Source organism: Plectropomus leopardus, chromosome 8, assembly GCF_008729295.1.
Source record: "Plectropomus leopardus isolate mb chromosome 8, YSFRI_Pleo_2.0, whole genome shotgun sequence".
Taxonomy (NCBI): Eukaryota; Metazoa; Chordata; class Actinopteri; order Perciformes; family Serranidae; genus Plectropomus; species Plectropomus leopardus.
The window spans coordinates 34,246,480-34,272,403 of NC_056470.1; the positions used below are offsets into that span (position 1 = coordinate 34,246,480).

A 25,924-nucleotide genomic window follows, 5' to 3' on the forward strand; every position below is an offset into this window, starting at 1 on the left:
CTGAAAAAAAATGGCAACGCAAGAGGCAACTTTTAAACACCTTTAACCCTTTAAAACCTGAGCGAATGTGCTGGTTTTCTTTTTTTTTAAAAATGGAAAGAAGACAAAGCGCAACTTCACACCCAAAAATTAGCAAGATAATTTAGAAAAAGCACAAGAAAATTTCCTGAAAATTAGGGAGAAAAAAAACAATGCAATGACCTGGAAAAAAAGCCTAAAATTCTCATAATTCTGTAACATAAAGTTAAATATGTTACCATGATAACGGTTAATATAGTTTTATGGACATATGTTTTCCTAGCTTTTTTAAAAGTCTTTTTTTCTTTTTTTGGGAGGGGCGGGGTGTACTGTTGCTATTTGTATTTTTTTCAGAAGTTTGAACTTGTGAAAGGCGTCTGAACACAGCACAAAAAAAGGTGTCAATCCAGGTTTCAAAGAGTTAAATTACGATGATCAGCCTCAAAGGCAACTGGAGATTCATTTTTTCAGACATATTTTGGCAATTTTTCCAAGAGTTGGCCTCTATGTTTGTTGAAAATAGTGTAACATGTTGTTAAATTACCAAAAGCAACGTTGCCCTCGAACCAGCAACTTTAGCAAAAAAAAAAAAAAATCACAACCTTCTCGTTTTTCGTGTTGGGGAAAAGTGACGGTGCTGCACAACTCAGATGAACTCGCTGCTTCTGAGACGTGTAGTTTGTAAGAGCAACAGTGATTTGGTACAGTGTAGCGTGTGTGTGTGTGTGTGTTCAGGGCGTTTAGTGTGTGTTTACAGGAGTGCATGTATCTGTGCATTAAGGGGTCGTTGGCTAAGTTGACTCTATGGCAGCGAGATGTTTTCGTGACACATTTTGCAGCGTGTCAGACTCGAAATATTTTAACGCTAATCCTTCAATCAAACCAGTCTGTACAATTTAACAAAATTTTAAAAAAAAACACACACAAAGGGAAAAATCTTTTCTACCAGCTAAATCAAAACAACGGTAAAGTGAGTAAGGCCGATAGAGAAGCGTTGACATTCACCAGGTAGCGTACACAGCAAAGCGTCGGCTCACGTGTGTTGACAGGAAGGGAGCAGCAGCCCAAAGAAACACAGTCAAAATGGTTTCAGGACGTTTCAAAGCGTCAGTTTGGGTGTTTTGAGGTCAGATTATTGAGGCACGTGTCCACAGTGTATTACATACAGCAGACGTCAGTCAGCACGCCCCCAGTTTGGAGAAACAGGAAAAATAACGATTTTGAAGCAAATATTTTTAGCGACCAGAAAAAAACAACACTAAGTTAATCATTTGAAACATCAGTTTTCTTGTTCTGCATTCAGACGCATTACAAGAGTTCAAATATTGTAAATCTTAGCAAATTAGTTTGGATTTATTTTGCAAACAGGAAAAAAGGCAATGAGCAACTTGGCAAGAAATGAGCAAACAATAAGACTAAAAAAAGTCCTGAAAATTTGCTAAAAGAAAAAGAAATGGAGCGACAAACAGAGAAAATGAGAAGAAGATTACATTTAAAAAAAGTCTAGACAACTATATTTATAATTATGATACTTTAAAATGAGAATTGTGTTACATAATCTTTTTTTCTTTTTATTATTTAGCACTTTACCATCCTTTTCTTCTTATTTTTTGCTGACTTTCAGGTAATTTTCTTATAATGTTTTACTAATTTCTCTCTCATTTTTCGTTAATTTCTCGTTGTGTTGCTCATTGCTGTTTTTATTTGGAAGACATCAATGCAATTTGCACAGGTTTCAAAGGGTTAGAGTGTACGCTATATTGGGAGTATTTTCACAGAAAGTAATTTTTCCCGGGAAAATAAAGCGGTTAAATTCCCCTCCTCAAAGCCAGCCTCCACAGAGAAAAACAGAGATTTAACATGAGATGTAACATGAGTGAACACAGGAGCTGCAGGTCTCCCGCTGCCTCCATCAGTTAGTTACTCTGTGTTTCTGTGTGATTCAGTGTTTAAAAGTGTTCGTTTGGATTCACCAAAGTCAAACAATAAGACAAACTTACAAACAGGTTGAAGCAGCAGCAGGCGAGCAGCTCGTGTTCAGCGAGCTAAAATGAGTGTTTTTGTCAGTGGAGTCTGGTGGCTTTGGAGAGAGCAGAGATGGAGAAATGAAGCTGTTTCAGCTTTTCCATCAGAACAGGCTGTCTGACGAAAAGGTAAAACGGGGAAAATAACCCTAAATACAGCGTACCCTTAAACTGATTTTGATCGTTTAAAGTGGAATTTTTTTCTGGTGGTTAAATGACATTTAACAGGGTTCATAAAATGTCAAATTTAAAGACTTTTTAGTACTTTATCAATCACAAATTTTCATTTGAAGTATAATATTTTTTTCCACCACAACCATCTGTTGCAGGAAAATTGTGCAAATCTGTAAATGGCATGAACACGTTACCGGGACCCAAATTCAACTTGTCATTAATTAAACTGCTTCTGAATTTCAACTTTTGTTTTGCAGACGAGCAAAACATCCTGGCGCCAAATGTTTCCTGTTTACCCGCTGACTGATGCTCAGGCATCCTCAGTCAACTGCAACCACAGCCGTTTGTTGCTTCCTCGTTTATAACATTTAACACATTTTATTGAATAATCCCTTTTTCTGTTCTCCTCTCAGTAATATTTAAGTAGGTTTTTAGGGACCAAGTTCAAAAACGTCTGATTTTCAAGGTATTCCAGGATTTACATTTCACAGAGTTGAATTTAAGCACTTGAAGCACCTTGTATGAACCCTGATTTTATCGTTGACGCCTCCACAGCAGCAGGTCGCTCAGCTTTGGTGTCGGACTCAGACCTGCTTCTCAAACTGAGGACGAGACGACTGACATGTACTGTATATAATATTCTGTTTTTGGATAAGTACCTCCAACAACCAGACACAAAAAAGTCCGAACTATCCCTTTAAACTCTTGAGCGCTTTTAGTGTGACTCGTAACTGGCAGCATGCTGAAACCAAACGCACCAGTTTGATTATGTTCCTTCTCGTGTGATTCAAACGGGAACAAAACGCCTGCAGCTCATTAATGAGTCCGTTTCACAAACATGTTTGTAGACCACAAACGAAAAAAAAAACACGTACGGACGATAATTCACGTCTGTGAAACTGACCCATCGAGTTTGTTTCGCCTCCCCGTGCTTTTTTTAATCTTTCAACCTCCCAACCTGACCGCCACCGATCGGCAGCATCAGTGACAATAGATTTATTCATATATATTTATACATATTGATAAAAGTTATGTAAAAACATTATGCAAAGCAGTGTAAAATAGTTTGTAATACAAAATGGTTTTGTCTGTTTTTACATCCTGGGGGTGTTTTTAGGGTGTTACACGAGACCTCGGCCGTCTTTTCATGGTTTTTATGGTACAACTGAGATGAGATATGCACATGCATGTAGCAGTAAGAGGGACCCCCCCCCCCCCGCGTTGACGGCAGAGCTGTGACGAGTTTCGGTGGGGACGTGTGGTGTGGTGCTCACAGTGTGATGATTTAAGAACATGAACGAAAGAAAAAAAGGACAGAAAAAGAAGCAGAATAAACCACCATCGTGCCGGTAAGAGCTCCTCCACCTTCAGTCTGCAGGGTTCCTAAACTCTGAGTTGGGCCCCGAAAATCCGCCTGCAGAGTTACTTTTGACGCATCACTGCAGCGCTATCTGAACGAACCCAAAACCCCCAAATCAAATGTGAAGTTTCTCATTTAGTTTAAGAGCCTGACGTGTTAATTTTGCATTTTCAACCCGTTTACAAAGTTGTCTGGAGAGTGCAATTATTTGGACTAACGGAGGGTCGAACTCGGTGACAAAGCAAGGTCTGTAAATTATTTAGACATCAACAAAACATTTGCGCTCGGCGGCGAGGCAGAGGAGCGGAGGCCGTGGGACCAGCAGCGATGAGCGCGCTCGTCCCACCTCAAACCCACGAGTCCTTCACCTCCGCCCGTCTGCGTTTACAGACCTCGGGGGGGCAAAGTGAGCGGCGGCGGCGAGTCGGTGAGGTGGAGGGTCAAAGGTTTGACTCTGCGGTGTGAGGTGATAACAGTACAGTCTCAGGTCGTGAGGAAGGTGGCAGCGAGGAGGAGGAGGAGTAGGAGGAGGAAGAGGGAGGCGTTCAGAAAGGCGGGTTCTCCTGAGTGGGGGTGGTGTCGGTGGGGGAGCTGACGGCTTCTCCGTTTCCTTTCGGGCCGACGACCTTATACTGAGGAGAGAGAGACAGGAAGCAGAGCGGAGTGTTATTGATCGTCAGCAGCACTTTACCGACTCATCACATCCTCCGTTTCACCAGAGGACGTCACGTGATCTAGAAATGACCCACAACATAAGATGTACAAGCCAGGATTTTTTTTACTTATTTATTTTTTTAATATGGTTACTGCATCTTGGTTTTATGGCAAGAAAAGCAGCTTTAGGTACTATTTTTTGATAATGTGTATTATAACGCATTTGTCGTGGCCGTGTATGTGGTTAGAGGTGATGTAATATAGCAATCTTTTTTTTATGTGAAAATGTCAATTATGTAAATCTTCAAAAACTGTTTTTCTTCAGTTTTTCATTATTATTATTTTTTAATGTGTTTATCTTGTCTCTTATACATGAATGCATAATTATTATTATTAGTAGTAGTAGTATTTATTTTCTTAAATTATTATGTCCTCTTAACTGTTATCTGTTTCTGTAAAATCAAACACCAAATTAAAATAAAAAAATAACCTTTTACATGCAGGTATTGTCAGGATGCCACTATGTTTTGAGATGGAAAATAAATAAATGAATAAATAAATACTACATGCTAAGTAGTTGTTTTTTGTCATCATAGCCTGGGATATGTCAATGATTAGCAGCAACTTTGATTTGTATACATTATTATTTTTTGCGTTGTGTCAACACTCAGTTTGCTGGTTTTAAATGCTACTTGTAGCTGTTTTAAAAGAACTAACATGGAATAAAATGCTCTTTAAATAAACATGAATAGCTCAGGCACAGAAAGAAGAAATCCATAAAAGAAAAAAAAGGCTTATAGGACAAAATACGTCTTTCGTTAGCTTTTTGTGACGTTAGTTCACAATCACAATACAAGTACGGATCACATGGATCACAAACACGAGGAGGTGTGAACACCAAAATTTACAAAAACATGAACAAAGAAACCATAAAACCATATTTAACGCATGTCAGTCACCTCATGGCCGACAGGTGCAGTCTGTCTGCTCACCTTCAGGTTCCCCATTTTATCCTCAAACGACTTGAAGGTTGCAGAGTTCCTGCAGAGCAGAGGCGTGATGTTACATTCACACAAAAAACACGTTAACGTTACATGCAATGACACCAGAGTAATTAAAAAGGCAGATTAGCTGCAAACTCCAGCTTATAAAGCTAAAAATACCATAAATATGTTTAAAAAGAGGATACATTATATCTTTTTAAACTGTTTATTCTTATGTATGTGTCAGGATATGGATAAAAATGTAGCTGCTCATTAAACAGGTAAACCCAGACAAATACAGCCTTTATGTTCCTCTAAAACCACATAAATAATGTCTAAAACTGTCTTAATACTGACACAACATATTTAGATGATATAATATAATATCATTATAAAAATTAAGTCAACTGAGGAACACATATGGACACTGAAAAACTTAAAATTATAAAATAAACAACAAATAAGATACGTAAAAGTTAATTCAGTAGTTCAACATGTTCAACACATCAAAATCAAAAAAATAAAAATAAATTTCATGCTGTCACAGGCTGGTAAATATTTGCCAAATTTGTGGTTTATCTTGTCAATTAATAGAGTTGTAACCTGATCAATAAGCAGAGAGGACAAAATGTGACGTCCTGCTAAATTCTCTTTAAACTCCTCACTCATTCAAGGTTGAATGAAAATGATTTAATAATTGATTTTAAAAAGGCAGATAAAATAAATCCCTTATTCCTTCACAGTGTGAGGGCAGAAGCTTTTTTTGGTGCATGTGATCCTGCATCAAATCTTTTTTTCAACTTAAAAGATCTCATAGTTAAGAAATTTGGCCAAGAAAGCAGAATCATAATAATATCAGACATAAACAGATAAAAAAACACACAGAAAAGCAGCAGCTGTGCAGAAACAATAAAAAGGAAACGGTTATGCGTTATTGAAATGAATCAGTACAGAGATAAAGATACAGTGAGCAGGTTTGTGTGTTACTTTACCTCATGGCCGGCATACTTATCGAGTGGCGAATGGAATAGTTGCTACTTTGTAAGCGTTAAAGAGAGGAGACAGAAGTGCAAGTGTTATAAAGCAAGCAAGCAGTGACACACACACACACACACACACACACACACACAATAATGCAATTAAAACATCAGTTAAAATGCTTTTAGTGGTTATGAATTTGCTCTAAACACGTAGCTTCATTTCTCATTCGCATGTACTTAAATCAATAAAAAGTTGATAAAAAAAGTGTCCTCGGAACATTCTCAAAATTTTAAGGGGAAAACATCGTTGGAAAGACTTTATTTTATGGGTCCAATAGTTTCCGATAAAGTACTAGAAATATATTAATTTAACAAAATTATGAATTGAAGTTTAGAGGCAGTGTTGAGTTGTTACATCTAAAACAACTTTTAGTTAGTTCAAAGAAATTCAAAAAGTATTTACAGGTAATTACATAATCATCATATAAAATAATTCAAAATGGTACAACATGATTCAACCATACACACATTATTATTATTATTTTTTTTAAATCTATGTCCAGTCTGGCTTTCTTTTTAAATTTATTTATTTATTTATTAATTTTTGTGTGTATATGTGGGTTGTGTGGTTTTGTTAGTTTGTTTTTTTTAATTGTTTGATGAAAACGAAATAAAATATTTAAATAAATAAATAAAATAATTTAACATACATAACATCTTCCAATAATAAACAAATAATGACTTTTTCCTTAAGTTTAAATAAGAAAAAATATTCTATTATAAAACTAACTGGACTATAATGGCCTCATTTCCAGGACACTTTTTAGAAAGTTAATTGAAAATAAAAAATAATTAGCATTACTCAAGTATTTTATTACAAAAAACAACAACAAAAAAACACCTTCCTGTTTTGAAGCATAACGTGAGCCAGCATATTTCAGTCAAACTTAAAATTAAAGTGTTAATCAGTTTAATCATGACAATTAATTTAAAATGCTACTTATAATATTAACAGGAAATCAACAATTTCTTTAAAGATCTGCAGTTTTGTTTAAAACAGCAAAGGTCGACATGCTACTGTAAGCAGGTAAAAAATATAATGGGCAATCTCAGCGAATAAAATAACTAAATTAAGCAGTTTGGAAAAGCAAAAGTCAAAGAATCAAAAAGCAAAGATGGCAGAGCTTGACCTCTTTTTTCCTGTGTAACACATTTAAATTGTGTGATTAAACTCTGGTTCGTTCCAAGCGGACGCGTCAGTCTTACCTAAAGGAATTAGAGAAAGGCAGAGCTCTGCAGGCCAAACCGAGGCAGCGATTAAACACAAGAAGGAGAGAGAGCGTGAGCCCAAAGCAGCATCAGGACACAAACACAAACCAGCGACAGTCAACAGGGACGCACACAGGAGAGAAACGGCGAGTTTATCAGCAGGGGATCAAAACGAAGAGGATCAGAGCACGGACGTGTTTGCTGTGTCACTAAAGACAAAAACACCGTGTTCGCACTGGATGCTGCGGCAACATTTTCATTTTACTTGTAAGAAAATTGTGAAGTCACTGAGGATCATCAGCAAACAACGGTGTTTTGTAAATGTTTCTTGTTTATTAACTTTATATTGTTTTGTAATTTATTCCTATTTGATTTATAGTGATATTGTTCTGGCAAATACATCCCCCTCCAATCTTCGTGTTTGATGAAAAACGATTTGTAAAATAAAATTGGTAACTCTCATCCTCTAATAAAGCCTCTATTACACTTTTCAGGAAACTGAACGTCCTCTCAGTATATGACAGAAATAATCATCTCATATGTGTGTGTGTATATATAAATATGCTTTTACCCTCTACTATACATCATCCTTAAGAAATTTGTGTGAATATATTTAATTCAAAGATTTATTCATACAATACAACACAGTTCAATCGGCTTCACTTTCTGTTCTCCAATAAATACTGCTAGTGTACAGATACTGAATGATAAAGTACACGATACTAAGGGCTCATCATTTTAAAAACTTTTAAAAGGAAATTATCATTACATTTAATCATGATGTTGAACTATTTACACCTATTGTTTTCCACGTACTTCTTGGTTTTGATTGGATTGATATTTACTTGACTGGTTACTTTGTCTGCTCTTTGTTGTCATTTATTTATTTATTGTAATTTTTCTATTCTACATTTCTGTTTTTGAGTGTTGAAGTACTTTGTTTATTGTATGTTTAATGTATGTAGCAAAAAAGGGAAAAAAATGAAATTCCTTGTAGGTGAAAACCTGCTTGCCAATAAATCCCTCTCTGATCTGGATTTGCAGATGGCTCCACGTCTCTTGCAGCACAGTGAACGTTGCAAATCTTTATCTGCCTCCTGTTGCTGAGTGTGTTTGGTGTGATGGAGGAGTTCTGCATCGCGAATTGTCAGCGCAACTGTTTTGTTTGTCGTCCAAAACCACGGACCGTTTCTCATGCATTCTGCAACTTGCTGACGTCAATCTAGGTTTCAAAGGGTTAACTGTCGGTGGTGAGAATCACTCCGAGTCCTCGATTTGTTGTCGAGTCTCGGTGCAGACCACCACCGCTCTCTCTCTGCCACCTTATGACGCAGCGGCAACACAACAGTTGGGCTGCAACGCCTCAAGGGGCATCAGCGTCCGCCTGCCTGCAGCCTGCGTAAATCGAAACCCTGATGGAGGCCCGGCGAGCAGACGTCATTTTTCTTAATCCGTCCGTGAAATTAAATTAAACGAATAAATCAAATTAAATTCTCATATAAAGTGTGGAATCTCCTGGAGCAAACAGCACATGATAAGTCATGTTAAGAGTCACCAGTGTGTCGCTTATGTTAAATCATGAATTACTTGTTTCTGTTTTTGCTGTCAACACATTTGAACCCATCCTCATATTTTTCACATTAACAGTCAGACTTTTCATGTGGCAGAAGCGTTGAGTTTAATTAATGGCAGTTTAATAACGCTGCAGGGAAAAATGAGAAAAATGGAATCTCAAAACTAGTCAAACATGGCAAATTTTTGTGTCTGACATTATAGTAACACCTCAGAGGTGGTGGAGAGCACTATGGGATGAGATGTTTATGTACGCGTGTAAACTGTATTATGTATGTACATGTATGAGGAAGAGGGATCGTGGTGCTGCGGTGGTTTCTGTGTAGCTGCTTGTTATGCTGGATGTTCTTGGTTTAATTTGTCTAATTTAGTTTTATTTTATTTTAAATTTTTCCTTTTTTGTGACTGTGGATCTTTTTTAATCTATTTAATTTGTATTTTTGCATAAAATCTATAAATCAGTATATTTTGATGCTGTTAAGTTGAATAAAAATTTCAATGACAAAAAAGAGTGAAACCTCTGATAGACTCCATTTTTGCATCGTTCTGAAATGGAAATTAATTATGCTGAATTCATCAAAACGACGCACACAAAGAGGAAGTTTCGAGTTTGCATTAACTGGAGAAATTAGGAATAAAGACCCGTGTTTGTCCCAAACAAAGACCTGGCTGTCTCTGACACCGAGGTAATAAAAACCACTATCTGAAAATTTACTGTAATTCAAAGCACGGACATCTCATCCTTAATATTTTGTTACAGTTTGAGCTGAATAAACCATATTCTCACTTTGTCACCTCAACAGAAATAGTTAGTGTAGTTAAGGCATTAGCAAAATGTTTTAGCAACACAGCCTGCACTGAAAACATATCAAGGAACGAAACAGGAGCATTAAAAACAAGAAAAATCAAATATGAGCGAGGAAAGAAATGTGGAGGAATGAATGAAAAACATGCAACATGCAGGACGAGCGGCACAAAGAGCTGAAATATGATGTTAGTGGGGGCATACTGTTTGAGAAGACGATGAACTAAACACACACACACACACACACACACACACACACACACACACACACACACACACACACACACACACACACACACACGCATATAGAGCAAATACGACTGTGGGTGGTGAAATGGAAACATTAATATAATTACAGACGGCTGTGTGAGTCAACGAGGCGCCGGCAGAGATGTTGGATGTGAAGGAGTCAGCGGTGATCTCCACTGTTTTTCCACAGCTAAATGTTCTCTTTCTCTCTCTCACCCGTCAATCACACTTGATAAAATGTTGCTTTGGTGCTAAACTGAAAGGTTAAATTGCTTTTTTTTCAACCTGGACCAGGTTTTTGTGCCTAAGTATCTAATGGGAACATCGATTTTTTTAAACTGATCCAGTATTGAGCAAAAGTGCTGCAGACTGCAGCTATGAAACAGGCTGCGAGGTAACCACTCTGGGCATGTTGGCACCAGATATAGTAACGTAGATATCTCTCTAAGCTCGTCGTAAGTACTGTACTTCAGCACAGTTTTCAGGTACTGACACTTTACTCGACCATTTACATTTTCTGCTGCTTTAAATTTGATGCAATTTCATTTAATTTACCTTCACACTTCCATTAGATTTCAGAAACGTGTAATAATCTGAAGAAGTTGGAGCCTGCACGTACCAGAGTTGTGGCTGTTTAAAAGATTGCCGTTTTGTCAAAGTGCTGATTAATTATTCACTATCATGTTCAATTTTTAATGTTAATGATAAAACAAATTTCATGAAAATCGTTCAAAATTAAGTAAGTTGCAGTCAATTTTGTAGTGAAATCTGCATCTCTCAATACACACCTATTTGTTTGCATTGCTATAGCTATGATGTCGGCACTGTCGCTAATGACTAGAAACTTATTTTACACGTAATTTTAAATCGTTTTAAATAATCTTTTTGTCTTTGTACCTCGTCTGTTCTTTTGCTATTTTTAATAGTGATTATTTTATTTTTTAAAATCACTTAGTAATTGATTTTACCTTTATAACTTATTTCTTTTCTTATAAATCTATCTTTTATTATGTTTTCTTGCCCTGTAAAGCACTTTTATTTGCCCTGTTGTATGAATGTGCTATACAAATAAAGCTGCCTTGCCTATTTATGTCCATAAAAGTGTTTGTTTTTGCCACTGACAGACTGACATTGTTACATGTCCGGTGGGTTTTCTACATTTCCTACATTTCGGGGCTGTTTCAGTTTAAAAAAAAATTTATAAAAGAATCTTACTCTTTAACAAATAGGTCCATCTCTTCAGGGATCCTTTCTATAATGTTTCAGACACTTAGAATAATAATCAGAGTCTAGCTGACAAAAACAAACACTTTAGTGGAAATAAATAGATGCTGTTACACTACAGCTTGTTTTATACTCTCACTCAATACTGGACCAATTTTAATAATCGTTGCTCCTGTTAGTCCAGTAGAACTCAAAACATGGAAAATAGGGTCCAGGTTGAAAAACACCAAACTTACCCTTTAACCATATTTTTCATATGTAATATATCATATTTTGCTACTAATGCTTTCTAATGTATGTTTAATTTTAAGGATATTTGCAAAGAAGTCGATGCAGTTTAAAGCAAAATAAAAATAACACAAGTTTGATTTGAGGGTGAGAAAGTTGTCTACATTAAAGGGATGGTCCAACAATCTAAAAACAAACCAGACTTATATTCAGGAGGCTAAAATCAACATTTAGCATCTGGGATTTTACCTCCAAGAGATACCAGCGGAGCTCACATTTAACAGATGCTAAAAGATGTGCGTCTCATTAAGACATATAAGAAAAAACAACTTAAAATGTGTTGAACCACCCCTTGAGTTAGTGAAATGAACATTTAGGCTAAAGCAGTGTAAGAAGCATGATGAGAAAAATTCAGAGCAACAAGAGGAAAAGAGCAGTGGACAGTGTCGCTGTAAAATATTCATGACTTTAAACTGATAATAAGTATGTTTATGATGAAAAAAAGTACCCCAGTCTGGAGCTTTATCCTGCTTTTGATCCTATTTAAGTGAGTTTAACAACAGAAATTCACTAAATCATTTAACAAAAAATAATGTTGCCAATTATTCTAAGATTTTACAATGCAACATGAAAAAAAAAAAAAAAAATGAAAAAATGAAAGTTTTTAAGAAGAGTTGAAAAAGATAAATCTACTAAATTACTTGACAAAAAATAGATGTTATCAATTATTTTATGATTTCAAATTGCAACGTCAAAAAAATAAATCCCATGTCTTATTTTTTTAGATTAATGAATGCCTTTTAAGACTTTTCGGGGATCTGCTGATCTGTCAAAAGTTCAAAGCTGCTTCACCCCGCTGTCCCAAAATAAATATGGAGCTGTTGTTTGATATCGTTGGTTTGGATCTTTCTTTCAACACTGTCCACTCTGCTCGTTTGTTCTTGTAGCTTTGCCAGGGCGGTGGCCATTTTGGCTCTGTTGCATCGTACCTCATGTCGCCCAGTTTCTCTCTGAGGGCCGTGCCCATTGTGGAGAGAGCTGCGGTGGTTTTCTGTCCCGCCTGGGAAAGAGTCTCCTGAGTCTTCTTGTATCTGCAGAGACGAGAGAGAAAGAGGAGGAGGAGGAGGGAGGGATGGAACAGGAGAGCAGAAAGAGAACAATGAAGAAAAGGGAGGAGGAATGAGGAGAGGGGGAGAAAAGGTTGGAGAGGAATGAAAAGACGATGTGGGATGGCGAAGAAGAAAGAAAAGGACAGGAGAAAGAGGATGGGAGGAGGATGGAGAGAGGAAAGAAAAGACGACAGACAGCAAGCAGAAAGGAAGAAAATGGAGAAAAACGGGGCAGACGGATGGGAGAGAGGAGGGTGAAAAATAAATTAGACCAAACCGCTTGACCACGACGAACACAAAAGCCGACAGTGATTTAAGTCACGGCTCCATCACACAAATAAAGGGGAGCAGTATTCACCCCCCGATGGTTAGTATTCACACAGAAATACAGTCACAGGAATTTAGGCCACAGCAAGCAAGTGCCAAAATGCTGGTGGGTAAAAAAATAAAAGTCTTGCATTTTCATGTTCTGTTTTCTTTTTGACACCTTACGGTAATTTACAAAACAAACAGAAGAGCGATTCCTTTTTTTCAGCATCTACTGTCTCCAAGAAGAGTTAGTTAGTTTCAGAGTTTTCTCCCCCCAAAACAGAAGCACACAGACAGAAAGCCGTCAGTATTAATGCAGATATGACTCAGCATGTCCCCCTGCAGCCGGAGGACTCGGGATGATGAGCGTGTGTTTGTTTCAGAGCAGTGAAAGAGAGCGCATGATGGCAAAATCAAAACACTCAAACAGACTCCTCTCTGAGGGTGTGGTCACGGAGCGGTGCAGGAACGAGCACTAAAGTGAGGAAATGAGTTGGCATTTTTGCACCTCCTGTTTTCCTTGTGTTGAAGTCAATAGGTTTTTCAAAATGTGGTTTTGGTTAGATGCCTGAAATAAAGTCTGTGATTAAGTAAACTTAAGATTTTTTAAGTTTTGTTTTGCGATAGAAATCTTTAACAATATGAAGTGGTGCACGGTTGTGCACACTTGGTTGGTTCAAATTGTTAAACAAATCTTTAAAAAAAAATCAGTTTGATATTGGAGAAAATTGGACAGGGGTTAAAAGGGTCTGCAGGTGTGGTCCAACACAACATGCACATACACATACACATACACACACACACACACACACACACACACACACACACACACACACACACACAGACACACACAGACACAGATTCAGACACAGACTGATGAGGACACCGGCGGAGACACCAGAGGAGAGTGAGAGCGGAGTGGACATTCGGAGACACCGGTGGAAACACCAATATAAACACCAGTGGAGACACCGGCGGAGAATGAGAGCAGAGTGGACGTTGAGAGACAACAACGGAGAACGTCTAGAGCATGTGGCGCTCTAGGCAACCTCCTATATCTCCTCTGCCAAGGGCCGCCCTGGACAGCATATTTCCTCCTTTTTCACTGAGGATCTAAATACGTCACTAAAAGTTTCTCCTGTTGCATTTTTTAAAGCGCCGCTGAGAGGGTCTGAAAAGCCGCTAAATAGCGATAAAGTCGGCACGTTAGCAGTCCTCTCCTCCTATCACCTTGAGACATTAGATCGTCTTGTTCGTTTGTTTTTGACGTGGAAATGTTGTTTTATTGTTATTATCGTGCATCTCTACGACAGACAACACACAGACGGCTCATTTTACTCCCTTAATGTATGAAAATAAAGGCGCTCATATCCAATGTTGTAAACATCAGCGACTTCATACCCCCAACATAAAGTTGGCATAAATAGAGCTAATAAACGGCATAAGAGGAAAAAGTCAAATGTTTCAAAACAACAATCCAGGCTATGGTGGAGGAGGTCGTAATAATGTACGTTATAACAGAGGCAGTGTTGTAGACAGCGGTGGTCTGTAGGCCGGTTTCCATTAACCGTCAAATTGTGCAAACTGAAACGGAGAATAGAAAATCTAATGTCTAACGTCTAATGGAAACATGTCAGTTTGTCAGCTTTCCATTGGAAATAATGATGGCTAGTGCGGTGGCTGCAATAGAAATAAACCTGATAATGTTTTCAACAGCCATCACCATGCTTCTCGCATAACATCGCTTAGTGGAAACAGTCATCATGCAATTGTGTTATATCGACATTTTATAAACACTGCCTAAGTTTTGAATAAATCTGTAATGGCAACCCGTCTCGCGAGGTCATTCAATATGTTGAAACATGTGGAGGGGGGAATTATTTTCACTATATTACTATTTTGCTCATATATGCTGCTTTTTAAATTTCCTAGTTGTCTCCTTCAGTCGTATCTTGTGGTTTGAACTGTGCTTTACTTCCCCATGATCTTGAGTGGATCTACTCCGTTTTGTCTGTATCTGTGCACAAAAACGGACTGATTGGCTCCTTATGTATCTGTATACGTATCTAACGTCGAGAATAAATGAGCTTAAAGACACAAACTTACACACAAACACAGACACAAATACCCACATACAGAAAAACGGTCAGAAATATGCACATAAGCACCCACTCAAATACATGTACACTTCAAAAGCTACAGTAAACACACACACACACACACACACACACACACACACACACATATCTTGGTTAAAAGCCAACATCGTGACCAGCTGATCTGCACAAACACACATCAAGTCTCAGCAGCAGATGGTTCACAGAGGCTGAGAAAATAGTATTTTGGAGATAATCTGGAGTGGCTGAGTACCAACGTGCGCACACACAGACACAGACACAGACACACAGATACACACACACCTGTGTCCATCCACACTGACAGAACACTTTCTGAAGTTTATACTGTAAAAATCCAGAAGATCTATTATTTATGACACGTAATTAATTATGCAATGTAAAACTATAAAAACATGTTTGCAGAAAAACTTCCTGAATCCAACAGCCACCGACACACAAACACCCTCACCATCACGACAGCAAGAGGGAAAAAACAGAAGAAGAAGGATGGATGGTCAAAATAAACAAGAAAAAAAATGCCCAAAAAACCAACCCAAACTTAAAGAAACCTTAGCTCATCTACAAAAACAAAAACACAAAAGAGAAAGGGGTCAACTCACACTTCAGAGCGGGTAATGTCATCCAAAGTGGCTGAGGCAGACAGATATCTGAAGACACAACAGCAGGATCATGACACAGGGCAAGAGACACACTCACAGTACAGCAGAGCACAACAGTGGAGTTTTACAGATCCAACACCAACTAAATGTTTATTTCACTGACTGGATTTAACCGTTTTGGTGGACGTCCAGTTGGATTTCAAGAGTTAATTTTCAAACGAAAGTTGAGGTTTTTCTTCACAAGGAGAAATAGCAGCATTAACAACACACACAATGTAAAAATCACAGTAACGCAAACATTTTTTTTCTCTCCCCAAATGTTAAAGATGGAAAAAACAACATGAAATCACCATTTTACATCTGATATTTTGTTACAAAATGAAAATTAATTAATTTAAAGTGCATGAGGTCATTTAACAAGATTTTGTACTGCAGAATACTGAATGTGACTGATGCAAATTGAGGTCAATTAGATTAGAAACCATTTGTTAATCGAAACTGCAAAAGAACACTGCTAATTTAAGGAGCCAGTGTGCATTTATATTTATTTCTAGTATTTGACATTGCTATAAAAATATCTAAAAATGTTTAGAGTGAGTTATTAGGCATCCATATGCTGTAACTTTCTGTGTTCGTGCTATAATATAATCCCTGTTGTCAGAGGAAACTCTGTATTGCCAGTTTAGGTGACCAACGAAAACGGTGACATTCTCAAAAGTTTGCACTCTGGAACCCGTTTTCAAATCTTGTAAATGAAAAGCCAAAACGTAACTAAAGTTGCCATTTTCTCCAGAAATAATTTCCATATAAACATGGTGTGAATACCTCATGTGATCACCTGATTGTGTGTCTACTTCAGTTTGATAAAAGAGCAAACAATCAACTCAGTTTCCTCTCTGCAGGAAACTGTGAGGGCAAAGGACACAGCTGTTAGTGCAAAATATAAAAAACATTATACCTAAATGTGGAAAACAGTCCCTTAGTAACTCTCAACAGGTTAACAGCACAGCCTATTCATGATTAGTAACAAAGAAAACATAATCACACACACACAGAGTCCTGCCTGTGCTGTATCGAGAAAAAGAGAGGAAGTGTGTCTGTGCTGACTGCTCTGCAAAACAATGGAGCAGATATGGAAGTAAAGCCAAAACAAGCATGAGAGATCTAAATTTACGTTCATCTGGTGAAAGCTTTGAACGCCGCTGATCATAAGACTCATGACCCAAACACTCAACACAGAAAAGAGTGTCCGCCGCCTAAATATTATTTGTATATTTAAGCAACTAGACACACAGTTAGTCATTACTAGAGGTCCACCAATGGATCGATATATCAGTCATCATCCCCTCTCTCTGCCCCAGGAACAATCACGAATCATTGATGTAAAGCGTAAACATTGATCATTATCATCATCTTCTGGATACACCTTTATTTTGAAATTCTGTGTCACCGTCACATAGCGTCAGGCACATGATGGCAAGTAGCCAAAATATTCTCGCTGAGCGGTTTACACGGTGACTGAAAATGAATATTCCACTAACACTCCCGTTTATATGCAGCTTTGCATGCTCTGATTTAAGTCTGCTCAAACATGTTAACTCGTCAAAATTATGGAAAGTGAAACTTCTGGAGCAACTCCTGCAATTTTGCTGCTTGGCATTTAAATAGTTTTTTTCTCAAAGTTTCCTATTGGTGGAGGACTTTAGTAACCATGCCAACACAGCCTCCCTCTTTCATTCCTTCAACCACCTCCTTTTAAAGGTTGGTGTTGCAATGTTTCCATACATCCAAAAATCTGCTGATATCAAAATCTCTTACAGATATTCCAAAATGTGCTGTACACATGCCTAAACAATACTTAATAAAACGAATATAAAATGATTTATATTGTACATACATGATTTCTTATTACATGTATATACATGATTTCTTATTCTGAAAAACAGTGTAATATTAGTGCACATGTAAACGCAGTAACTGTGGGGACATCGAATAAATGAAAGTTTGAATCATTTTATAATTCTTCTTTCTCAAACATAAATAATACATTTGGTGTCTCAATGATTTTTTTTTTAATCTCTGTTAAAACAGAGAAGTATTATTGAAGTAAAGAAGAAAAACACAAGTATAACAGCTGATTCCAAACCTCTGAACAGCAGCGTAGATAAGAAGTCATAATCAGGTAAAGTGGTTCTGCCACATTTCAGAGATGTGAAATAGCTGTTGAGCTCTTGTGCAATCAGAGAGCGCTGTAGGCCTTTTCTCATAATGCAACATGTTTGTGCCGACCATGTTATGTGAAAATAAGCTGTGACAGCTAATGTAAAAACAATAGAGAAGGATTTCTGAAAGAAGTCATTAACTCAGGTCCGATAGAAACAGGAAGTATCAATATTCCTCTTTGAACAGTGCGTCATATTTCATTATTAATTTCAGTGTGATCACAGATGTTAAGAGTTTGTTGTCATAAACTACGAGAAACGAGCTCATAAAAATGTTTCTATGTAATTAAGATAGTATGTATCTTACATGTATTTCTGCAATGTGTTTCTTCATTTAATAATCTGTTGTTTTTGCTTTGGCAACAATGTAATGCCAATAAAGCTGATTTGAATTTGGAAATAAAATTGAACAGTTTTTACTTTGGTATTAACACTGTTTTTCTACTGGCCTACAGGAGCGATGGCAAATTATTCTGATCAACAAAGTTGCGTGTATCAATCCTGCAAAAGGATGTGAGGCGGCAGCTCTGATGTGTGCAATAAAAAAATAAATATTGATCTTCAAACAGTGGCAATGTTTCAATAAGGAGGGAGCTCTACAAACACAACAAGACTGATTATTATTAATAAAATAAATAATATTAAGAAGCTGTATGTTTGATATTTGCCATTATAATGTACATGTAATTTTTATCATTAATATCTTAGTGAACTTTTTTCACTTTAACAGTGTCACCTCATACATGTAAATATAAAACAATAAATAGCTAAATAGAATGATAGTGGTAATAAATAAAAAAATAAAATACACAAGAATTTACAAAAACAAAATCAAGAAAAATAAATAAAAATAATTACATTTCAAAATAAATAATAATAATAATAATAATAATAATAATAATAATAATAATAATAATCTACATGTAATGTAAACAAAAAAAAAAAAAAATGCAGCAAGGGGTCCCTGCCAGAGGCTCACGCACTTGGGGGTCCTTGGCATGGCAAAGTTTGGGAATCCCTGAGCTAGAGGACGCCACAGTCTGTGTAATTAATCAAACTTTATTTGGCTTCCAACGATTATAAAAACAAGTTAACTGAGAAAAAAATCATTATTGTGACACGTTTTGTTTTTCGCCCAAACTCCCCCTAAAGCCACGCTGTTACATGTTTAGTTCACCTCTAAATAATCGATGCCATAATCGACGCGCCGCATTAACAGGAGACTGCTCTCCTTGTCAACGGCTCTGCTCCAAACAAGGCCAGTCTCTATTTCCTGTCTTACATCGGCACAATGCTGCGTACTGTACAGCACAGTGACTTCATACAGAGCAGCGTCGTCACATTACACCGTCTGTCCAAACACACATCAGTGTTTGACTGCTGCGTTTGTTTCACTGCAGAGAACGACACTTTGAATAGACATTGGGGTTCTGTCTCTTTTACATTTATATGTTTTTCTTTGTCTCTTCAGCCTTTGTCAACGGTTTATTTTCGAGAAACGGGCACTAAAATGTGTTTAACCATGAAGAAAGAGAAGTCAGTGTGCAATATTAGTGGAAAACACTGAGGAGACTACGTTGCTAGGTGAAATACAAACGTGGCTAAAAGGAAAGTGTTGATTTACTTTATCTCTATTCTTTGGCAAAAAAAACAGAGTGATTTTTATTGTCATGCTAATAGAGCACACAACTGATCTGAAAATAGATTACAAAAGCTGGCTGACTCTCTCCACCCACTACAGTTTTCATGGCAACCCACTCCGAGTCTTTGTGCATCAATAATTCATAATCCATTTGGATGTTTGTTTAGTTTGACTGTGTGTGTGTCCGTCTCTCTCTCTTTGGACATCATGTGACTAAGCAAAACACCCTCTCTGTCTCTTCCCTCCCTTTCTCACATTCCTTTCCTCTCCTCCCACTTGTTCCTGCAGCAGCGAGTCTGAGCCGCCCATCTGGTCGCCAGGCACGACCAGGGCGCGTGTGTTAGAGATACAGACACACTTTTCCTGTACTGTACTTGGCATTGTGCACGTGTGTGTGTGCATATTGGCTCAAACCAGGGATAAGGTGCTGCCTGCTCGTTTTACTGCTATTTTAGGCAAATATTTGTAATAATCCACAATTATTGTGGGTGTGGGAGTTACTGAAATATAAAGAGTGTGAGAAATGCGTCTGCAGACATGCAGGTCTATTTCCGAGTGCAGAAAAAGAACAAACGACAAACCCAAGACCAGAGCACCTGCTGCTGTTAATGAAGGGGTGTGTGTGAGTGTGTAAAAATCATGAACCGTGTCAGCAGCATAGTGATGTCAGGTTGCCTAACTAGCTGAGTGAGCTCGCCAATCCAGTCCATATCAGGAGCAGCCACATGGAAAATTCCTTTGGCCTCAGCCCTCACAGCAGCAGCAGAAAACTCACTGATATCATGTTTTTCTTGCCGACTGCAGAGTCTGGACAGAAACTCCACTTCAAACCAACTGCTGCTGCCACACTTTACCAAAAGGTCAGAAACACATGGGAAATTTTAACAAGTGGCAGACAGCTCTAAAACAGATTCATAACTCTTCAGTTTGAGCAAAAAAAAAAAGTCCTCCTGCAACTTAAAATCATATGTCACTGACACTGGTTGAAACAAAACATCAATATGATATTTCCAAAAGTAGATCCTTCATGTGGAGGAGGTTTAAAAAAGTTATTGGACATACTTTTCTATCATCAAAATATGAAAAATATTACGATGCAAAACAAAACAACCATATCACTTTCACATGTAGTACCCAGAGGCCTATAATCCATCCGTGATTATGTTTAACCACTAATGGGAATCAGCTGATCACTGGTTATTACATCATTACATCATGGCTGTTTTTCCATTCTCTGCCAATTGATTTTATTCAGCCAATCAGCCCTCAGGCTGAAATCATTATGCAATGGCCAAATGCTACAAGAGTGAGGCCTGATGGAGTTTGATTTTTGACACATTTAACGAAACTCCTTACTCTCTCTGTTTAAGAGACTCAAACACAGAATCAGACACAGCTGTGTCGGATATCATCCTGGCCACCGGTAGGCCTGTCACAATGATTACATTCTCGCCTTATCGCACGATGTATGGACATGAACTCTATCACCCTGCTGACCCCGATGGCTGCTGCCAACAAGATGCCGGAATAAACAGCAGAGGTTTCCCAACAGTTAGCTGGGCTCAGCAATTCTCCCGTTTTTAATCACTCCACTGCTGCCTACCCACATCCGCAGAAAAGTAAAACACTTCAAAGGAGACACAGTGTAGCTTGCCGGTAGCCTACAGCTCCACTTTTGGAGAGGAAGAGGAACAGTCCTTATTGTCTTTAGCCTACCAACCTCGGGCAAATGCACCAAAAGGTAACAGTTAAAATGACAGTTTAAACTGCAATTAATTTTTTTTTCCCACTTTCACTTACGAGCAAAAAATCAATAATTATTTGAATTTTTTGGTGGATAATTATCAATATCAACTGAACATTTTAGATTGTGATAACATATTTAGCCATATTGCCAAGGCCTTGTCTGTCGTTTAAAATTTTACTCTCAAATAACTTCATCCTCCATGCCCCGCTCCCGAGCCGTCCATCTCCGGGGGCCGACTGCGGCACACCAGCCAGATAACGGAGGGAACAGTGGTATTTCCAGGGCTTCGCTCGGTTTGTCTACTAGTCGCAAGAGGAATCACATGGTTTTATTTTGTCTCAAATCCAGTAATTTTGGGCTACTCCAACAAAAATGTACTATAGTTTTTATATGTACTTTTTAAGCGAGCATTACTTTTAAAAAAATGTATATATATATATTAAATATTTATTTTAATAATTTAAGAATTTTTTTTTTTTTTTTTTAAATTCCATTCCAATGTCCATTATTATGCTATTATATAATTATATTTGTGGCATGAAATGAAAATGATAATATCATTTAATGCTGTTATTTCTGGGAAAAAATATCTTCCAACAAAAGTAGTTACCATTAAAGCAACAAGTAAGCATCTGGGAAAGCCTAAAATATGAAAGAAATTGGAGAGGAAGTAGAGCGAGAGGAGGACATGTGTCATCACTTCTGCAGAGGAAGAGAGGACACCTGACCTCTGGGAGAGGAAGCAAGAACAGACGGATGATACTGATAGGAGGGAGGAAAAGAGAGAAAACTAAAGAGAATGAAAGAACAGATAATCTTACATATTCATACGATAACAACAGAAATTTAAATACATCAGCCCTGTGGTTCTACTTCTGTGAGCGCAGACTTCCATTAAAGAAATACTGCCATATCTCAGCCAACAGCACCGCCTTAAAATATCTGATTATCAAACACTACAAAGGTGAGTCACAGGCCTCAGTAGACAAACAGAGACTCAGGTGAGTCACTTATGTAGCTCATGTTGCAGCGGTTAGACACAGACACACATGAAATCCCACTTCAGTGCACAATGTCACTCCACACATGCAACAGGCTCCTAACAGCACCACGAGTGCCGACAGATCCTACCGTAAGATCCTAAATAAATCAGCAACTTTTTAATAAACTCCATGCAAATCTTTCAATCAAGGCATTATTAGTTCCCAGATATACTGCTTTTTTCCAGAACCTTAAAGCGATAGTTCACCCAAAAATGAAAATTCAGTCATTTTCTAGGATTCAAACGTTAAAAAAAATACATAATGAAATCACAAAATGTCTCTATACTGCTCGTCCAAAGTTGTTTTGAAACACGTCACTGCCATCATGTTTTTATCCCTGCTGTAACCTGTAGCTCTTAGTGTGGGAACCGTATTCACGTATGCGTGCTCACGTGAGACCAACAAGAGCTCGCCATATCTGCACACCAGTTTACATGTTACCTGGAAGCCTCCTGTACTCACAGAGAGAGACTTGTGGCGTTAGCAGCAAGTCCCTTTATAGGAATAATAACCTTGTACAATGTAAACCTCCTGCCTTTTGCACCCACCACATTGCACATGTGAATAAATAGCATATGTAGGTATGCATATTCATTATGTCTTACATGCAATAATGGGCATTATTCTTTATTTTCTCTCTTTGTACTTCTTTGGGAATGGAGAGAAACCTATTTTCAATCCCTGAAAAGCTGACTTTGACTAAAACTACTGTTCTTTGGGGCGGTTTCTGGTTAGCATTATGACTTATCATTATTATGACTGAATTTTCATTTTTGGGAGAACTATCCCTTAAAGCTCAATCACTTCTGAAATAGAAAACTCTCTCTCTGCTGAGCATATTAATACACACTCATGTGGAAACATTCCTTTACAGCATCTCATTCGACACGAGCGAAAGAGAATAAACAGACTACAGATGAATGTCTGTCCTCCTCACGGACACAAAGTTAAACACCAACCGTTGAAATTTAAGTGTTCGCAAACATGGTTAGAAGGTGTGAGCGGAGAAGGATCGAGCGTGAGTAGAAGTCAGAGCGTGAGAGAGCAAACACCGCGGACGCCCAGACATCGTCCGCTGAGCGAGCAGCAAACAGACTCACAATTCCAAGCTGGTAACTCTTTCATTCCACTCGCCCAGTTTCTCAGTGGTTCTCACATAGCTAGAGACAGAGACATGAGGGGGTTTCGCTTTAGGACTCAAAGCAGGTCAAAAACCAAAGAGTCTCAGAGCACTCTGGTTATTTTAAATTAAATACAACTCAGCAAACATTGTCTTAATGTAAATAATCATCGTGTTATTTCCATTTAACGCAAATTGGTTTGATTTCTTTCAAAAACATGGAAAGAAGGTAATGAGTGACTTTATTGTCCGAAAGGAAATTTGTCCTGGGCAAAAGTGCTGAATGCAGCTGACTAATATATAATAAAGCATAAACTAACAAGACAACCAATATACACAGACAGTAGAGATAAAAAGGAAGGATAGATAAACAATTACAACGACAAAAATTGCACAAACCCTGTAAGAAATTTTTAGCTAATTTTCTAATAATTCTCTCTCTCTTTTATAAAGCAAATTTTTAGGTCATTTTCTTGTTACCTTTTGCTAATTTATTTCAATTTGTGGTAAATTTATTGCCAAGTTGCTTTCCTTTTTTCATGTTTTTGTAAAGAAACCAATTTACTTTAAAAGACTTGCTATTAAAAAGGTGCCTTAACACGGCACAAGAAAACTGATGTCTATCCTGGTTTTAAAGGGTTAAAGAATTGTTTTTTTTGGTTTTTTTTGGTCATCATTAGTAAAGGTGAATATGAAATCTGTCAGGGATTCATAAACACATTCAAAGTTACACTGTGGAGTCTGGCAGCTTTTTTAAAAGCCTGTGTTCCATCAGAATGAGAATAACTTATATTATTTTCCAAGAAACTAGTACAAATCAAGTCGTGCTTCAATCAAAATGTTGTTACAAGTGAGCGACCCCGTTTATCACTATTACAAACTCACTGATTCATCAAAGACGACACTGAAGCCTCAAACGGCACAATCTCTGATCTGATATTCAAGGATTTAAATTCTCTACCGTATTTGTTTAACTTGCTTGAACGACACGTGTGTCCTCCAGCGACCAAAGCAGCATTAAAATGTGCAAATACATAACCGTGACAGGAACGAAACAGTGACCTGGCACTGGAGAGTATTCAGTTTTTAGTCAGGTCAGTTAAGAGTGTACTGTAAATATACCAGTGTTGATATCTCGACGATGACAGGTCAAACACTTTCTTCTGACATCTGCTGAGTTCTGCCATTATTTCAAAATGAATTTTAGCATTTACACATCATTTAACACTGATCAGCAAGCTCGGCCCTGTTTAATCAAAGGCACCGGAGCAGTAAGTGTGATAAATGAAAACATTTGAGACAGCTGATTCGAAAGTAGCCACAATATTTAGCATTGCACTTGATTGGGATGTGTTTGACATACCACATTTGGCTGTATTGGCAACATACTGGGATTTGATTGTAAATTAGGATATCTGATGCATAACCTTTTGATACCTGGGCAAATAGGCTTGATGTCTTTAAAAACAAAACTAAACAAAAAAAAAGTAAAAAGGCAATTAGCAAAATAAAATAAAAAACCCTTACAAAAAATTTAAAAAAATAAAACTAAAATAAAGGAGCTGATCTGAAAAAAGTGCTTAAAAAATAGAATAATTGTTTAAAAAAAGCAATTATGATAACTGAAAAATATCCCATGTTTTTGAAATAAATCAAACCAATTTTCTTGGGCTTTAAAAGGTTTCAAAACTTATGAAAGGCATGTGAAAGCAGTACAAGAAAAGTGATATTGCTCCAGTTTTCAAAGGGTTAAAACCAATATCTTAAAACCAGCAAAAGTGACAACACAACCAATGTTTTATGGAGTAGTTTGAGAAGAGGAAGTCTGACTGTTTGATAAAGCATAGTGATTAACAAGAAAATTAAAAAATGGCACGTTATACTTAAAAGGTTGCTGACCTCTGATACTGATAAATGATATAAACTGTATATTGTAATTAGCAAAGTGGACGGTTGAAATCTGTTTAAATTGTTATCCATGTGTAATGAATAACTCAAAGAAGTGCATTCATTTCTGTCTTTTCAGAAAATATGAACAGTTCGTTTATCCAGAAATAAATCCATATTCAAGAGTAAGACAAACCTGTTCATCCTGACAAATTTTTGAGATTATATTTTACTTTTAATAAAATCAAAATAAAAAAGACTACAACTCTCATATACCCATATAAGATTGCACAACCTCAAAAAATATGTAAAACATGCTGAATTATGTACTTGTTTCCTCGCGGAGAATGTCAACAAAGATAAAAAAAAAAAAGGTTTAAAGACACTTTATGAATCCTTGTTGACAGAAACATGCTTTCATCTTCATAAGTTAAGATGCAGCACAGTAATTATCTTTTTCCAACAAAAACTCAGTAATTATTTTCAGCAGCATCATTTCACAGAGGAGTTTGTTTTGTAACTCACTAAGAGTCTTCTCTATGTCAACAGCCCTGCTGAGGTTAATAAC

At 37.3% G+C, this 25,924-nt stretch overlaps 1 protein-coding gene and 1 non-coding gene across 2 annotated transcripts in view; both read right to left on the bottom strand.

The window, feature by feature from the left end:
* Positions 1 to 2,283: 2,283 nt before the first annotated feature.
* The window catches only part of tpd52l2b (tpd52 like 2b), a 28,370-nt gene continuing 4,729 nt past the window's right edge, over positions 2,284 to 25,924 (bottom strand). Inside the window, exons 4-7 of the mRNA XM_042491114.1 lie at positions 15,696 to 15,743; positions 12,530 to 12,631; positions 5,190 to 5,271; positions 2,284 to 4,208 (exon numbers count right to left, since the gene is read on the bottom strand). Of these exons, the coding sequence (XP_042347048.1) occupies positions 4,122 to 4,208; positions 5,190 to 5,271; positions 12,530 to 12,631; positions 15,696 to 15,743 (319 nt within the window). The 3' untranslated portion in view covers positions 2,284 to 4,121. The remainder of the gene's footprint in view (positions 4,209 to 5,189; positions 5,272 to 12,529; positions 12,632 to 15,695; positions 15,744 to 25,924) is intronic.
* On the bottom strand, positions 8,703 to 8,837 carry LOC121947602. Its single transcript, XR_006106092.1, has one exon. It is a non-coding gene; the product is annotated as a small nucleolar RNA SNORA17 (small nucleolar RNA).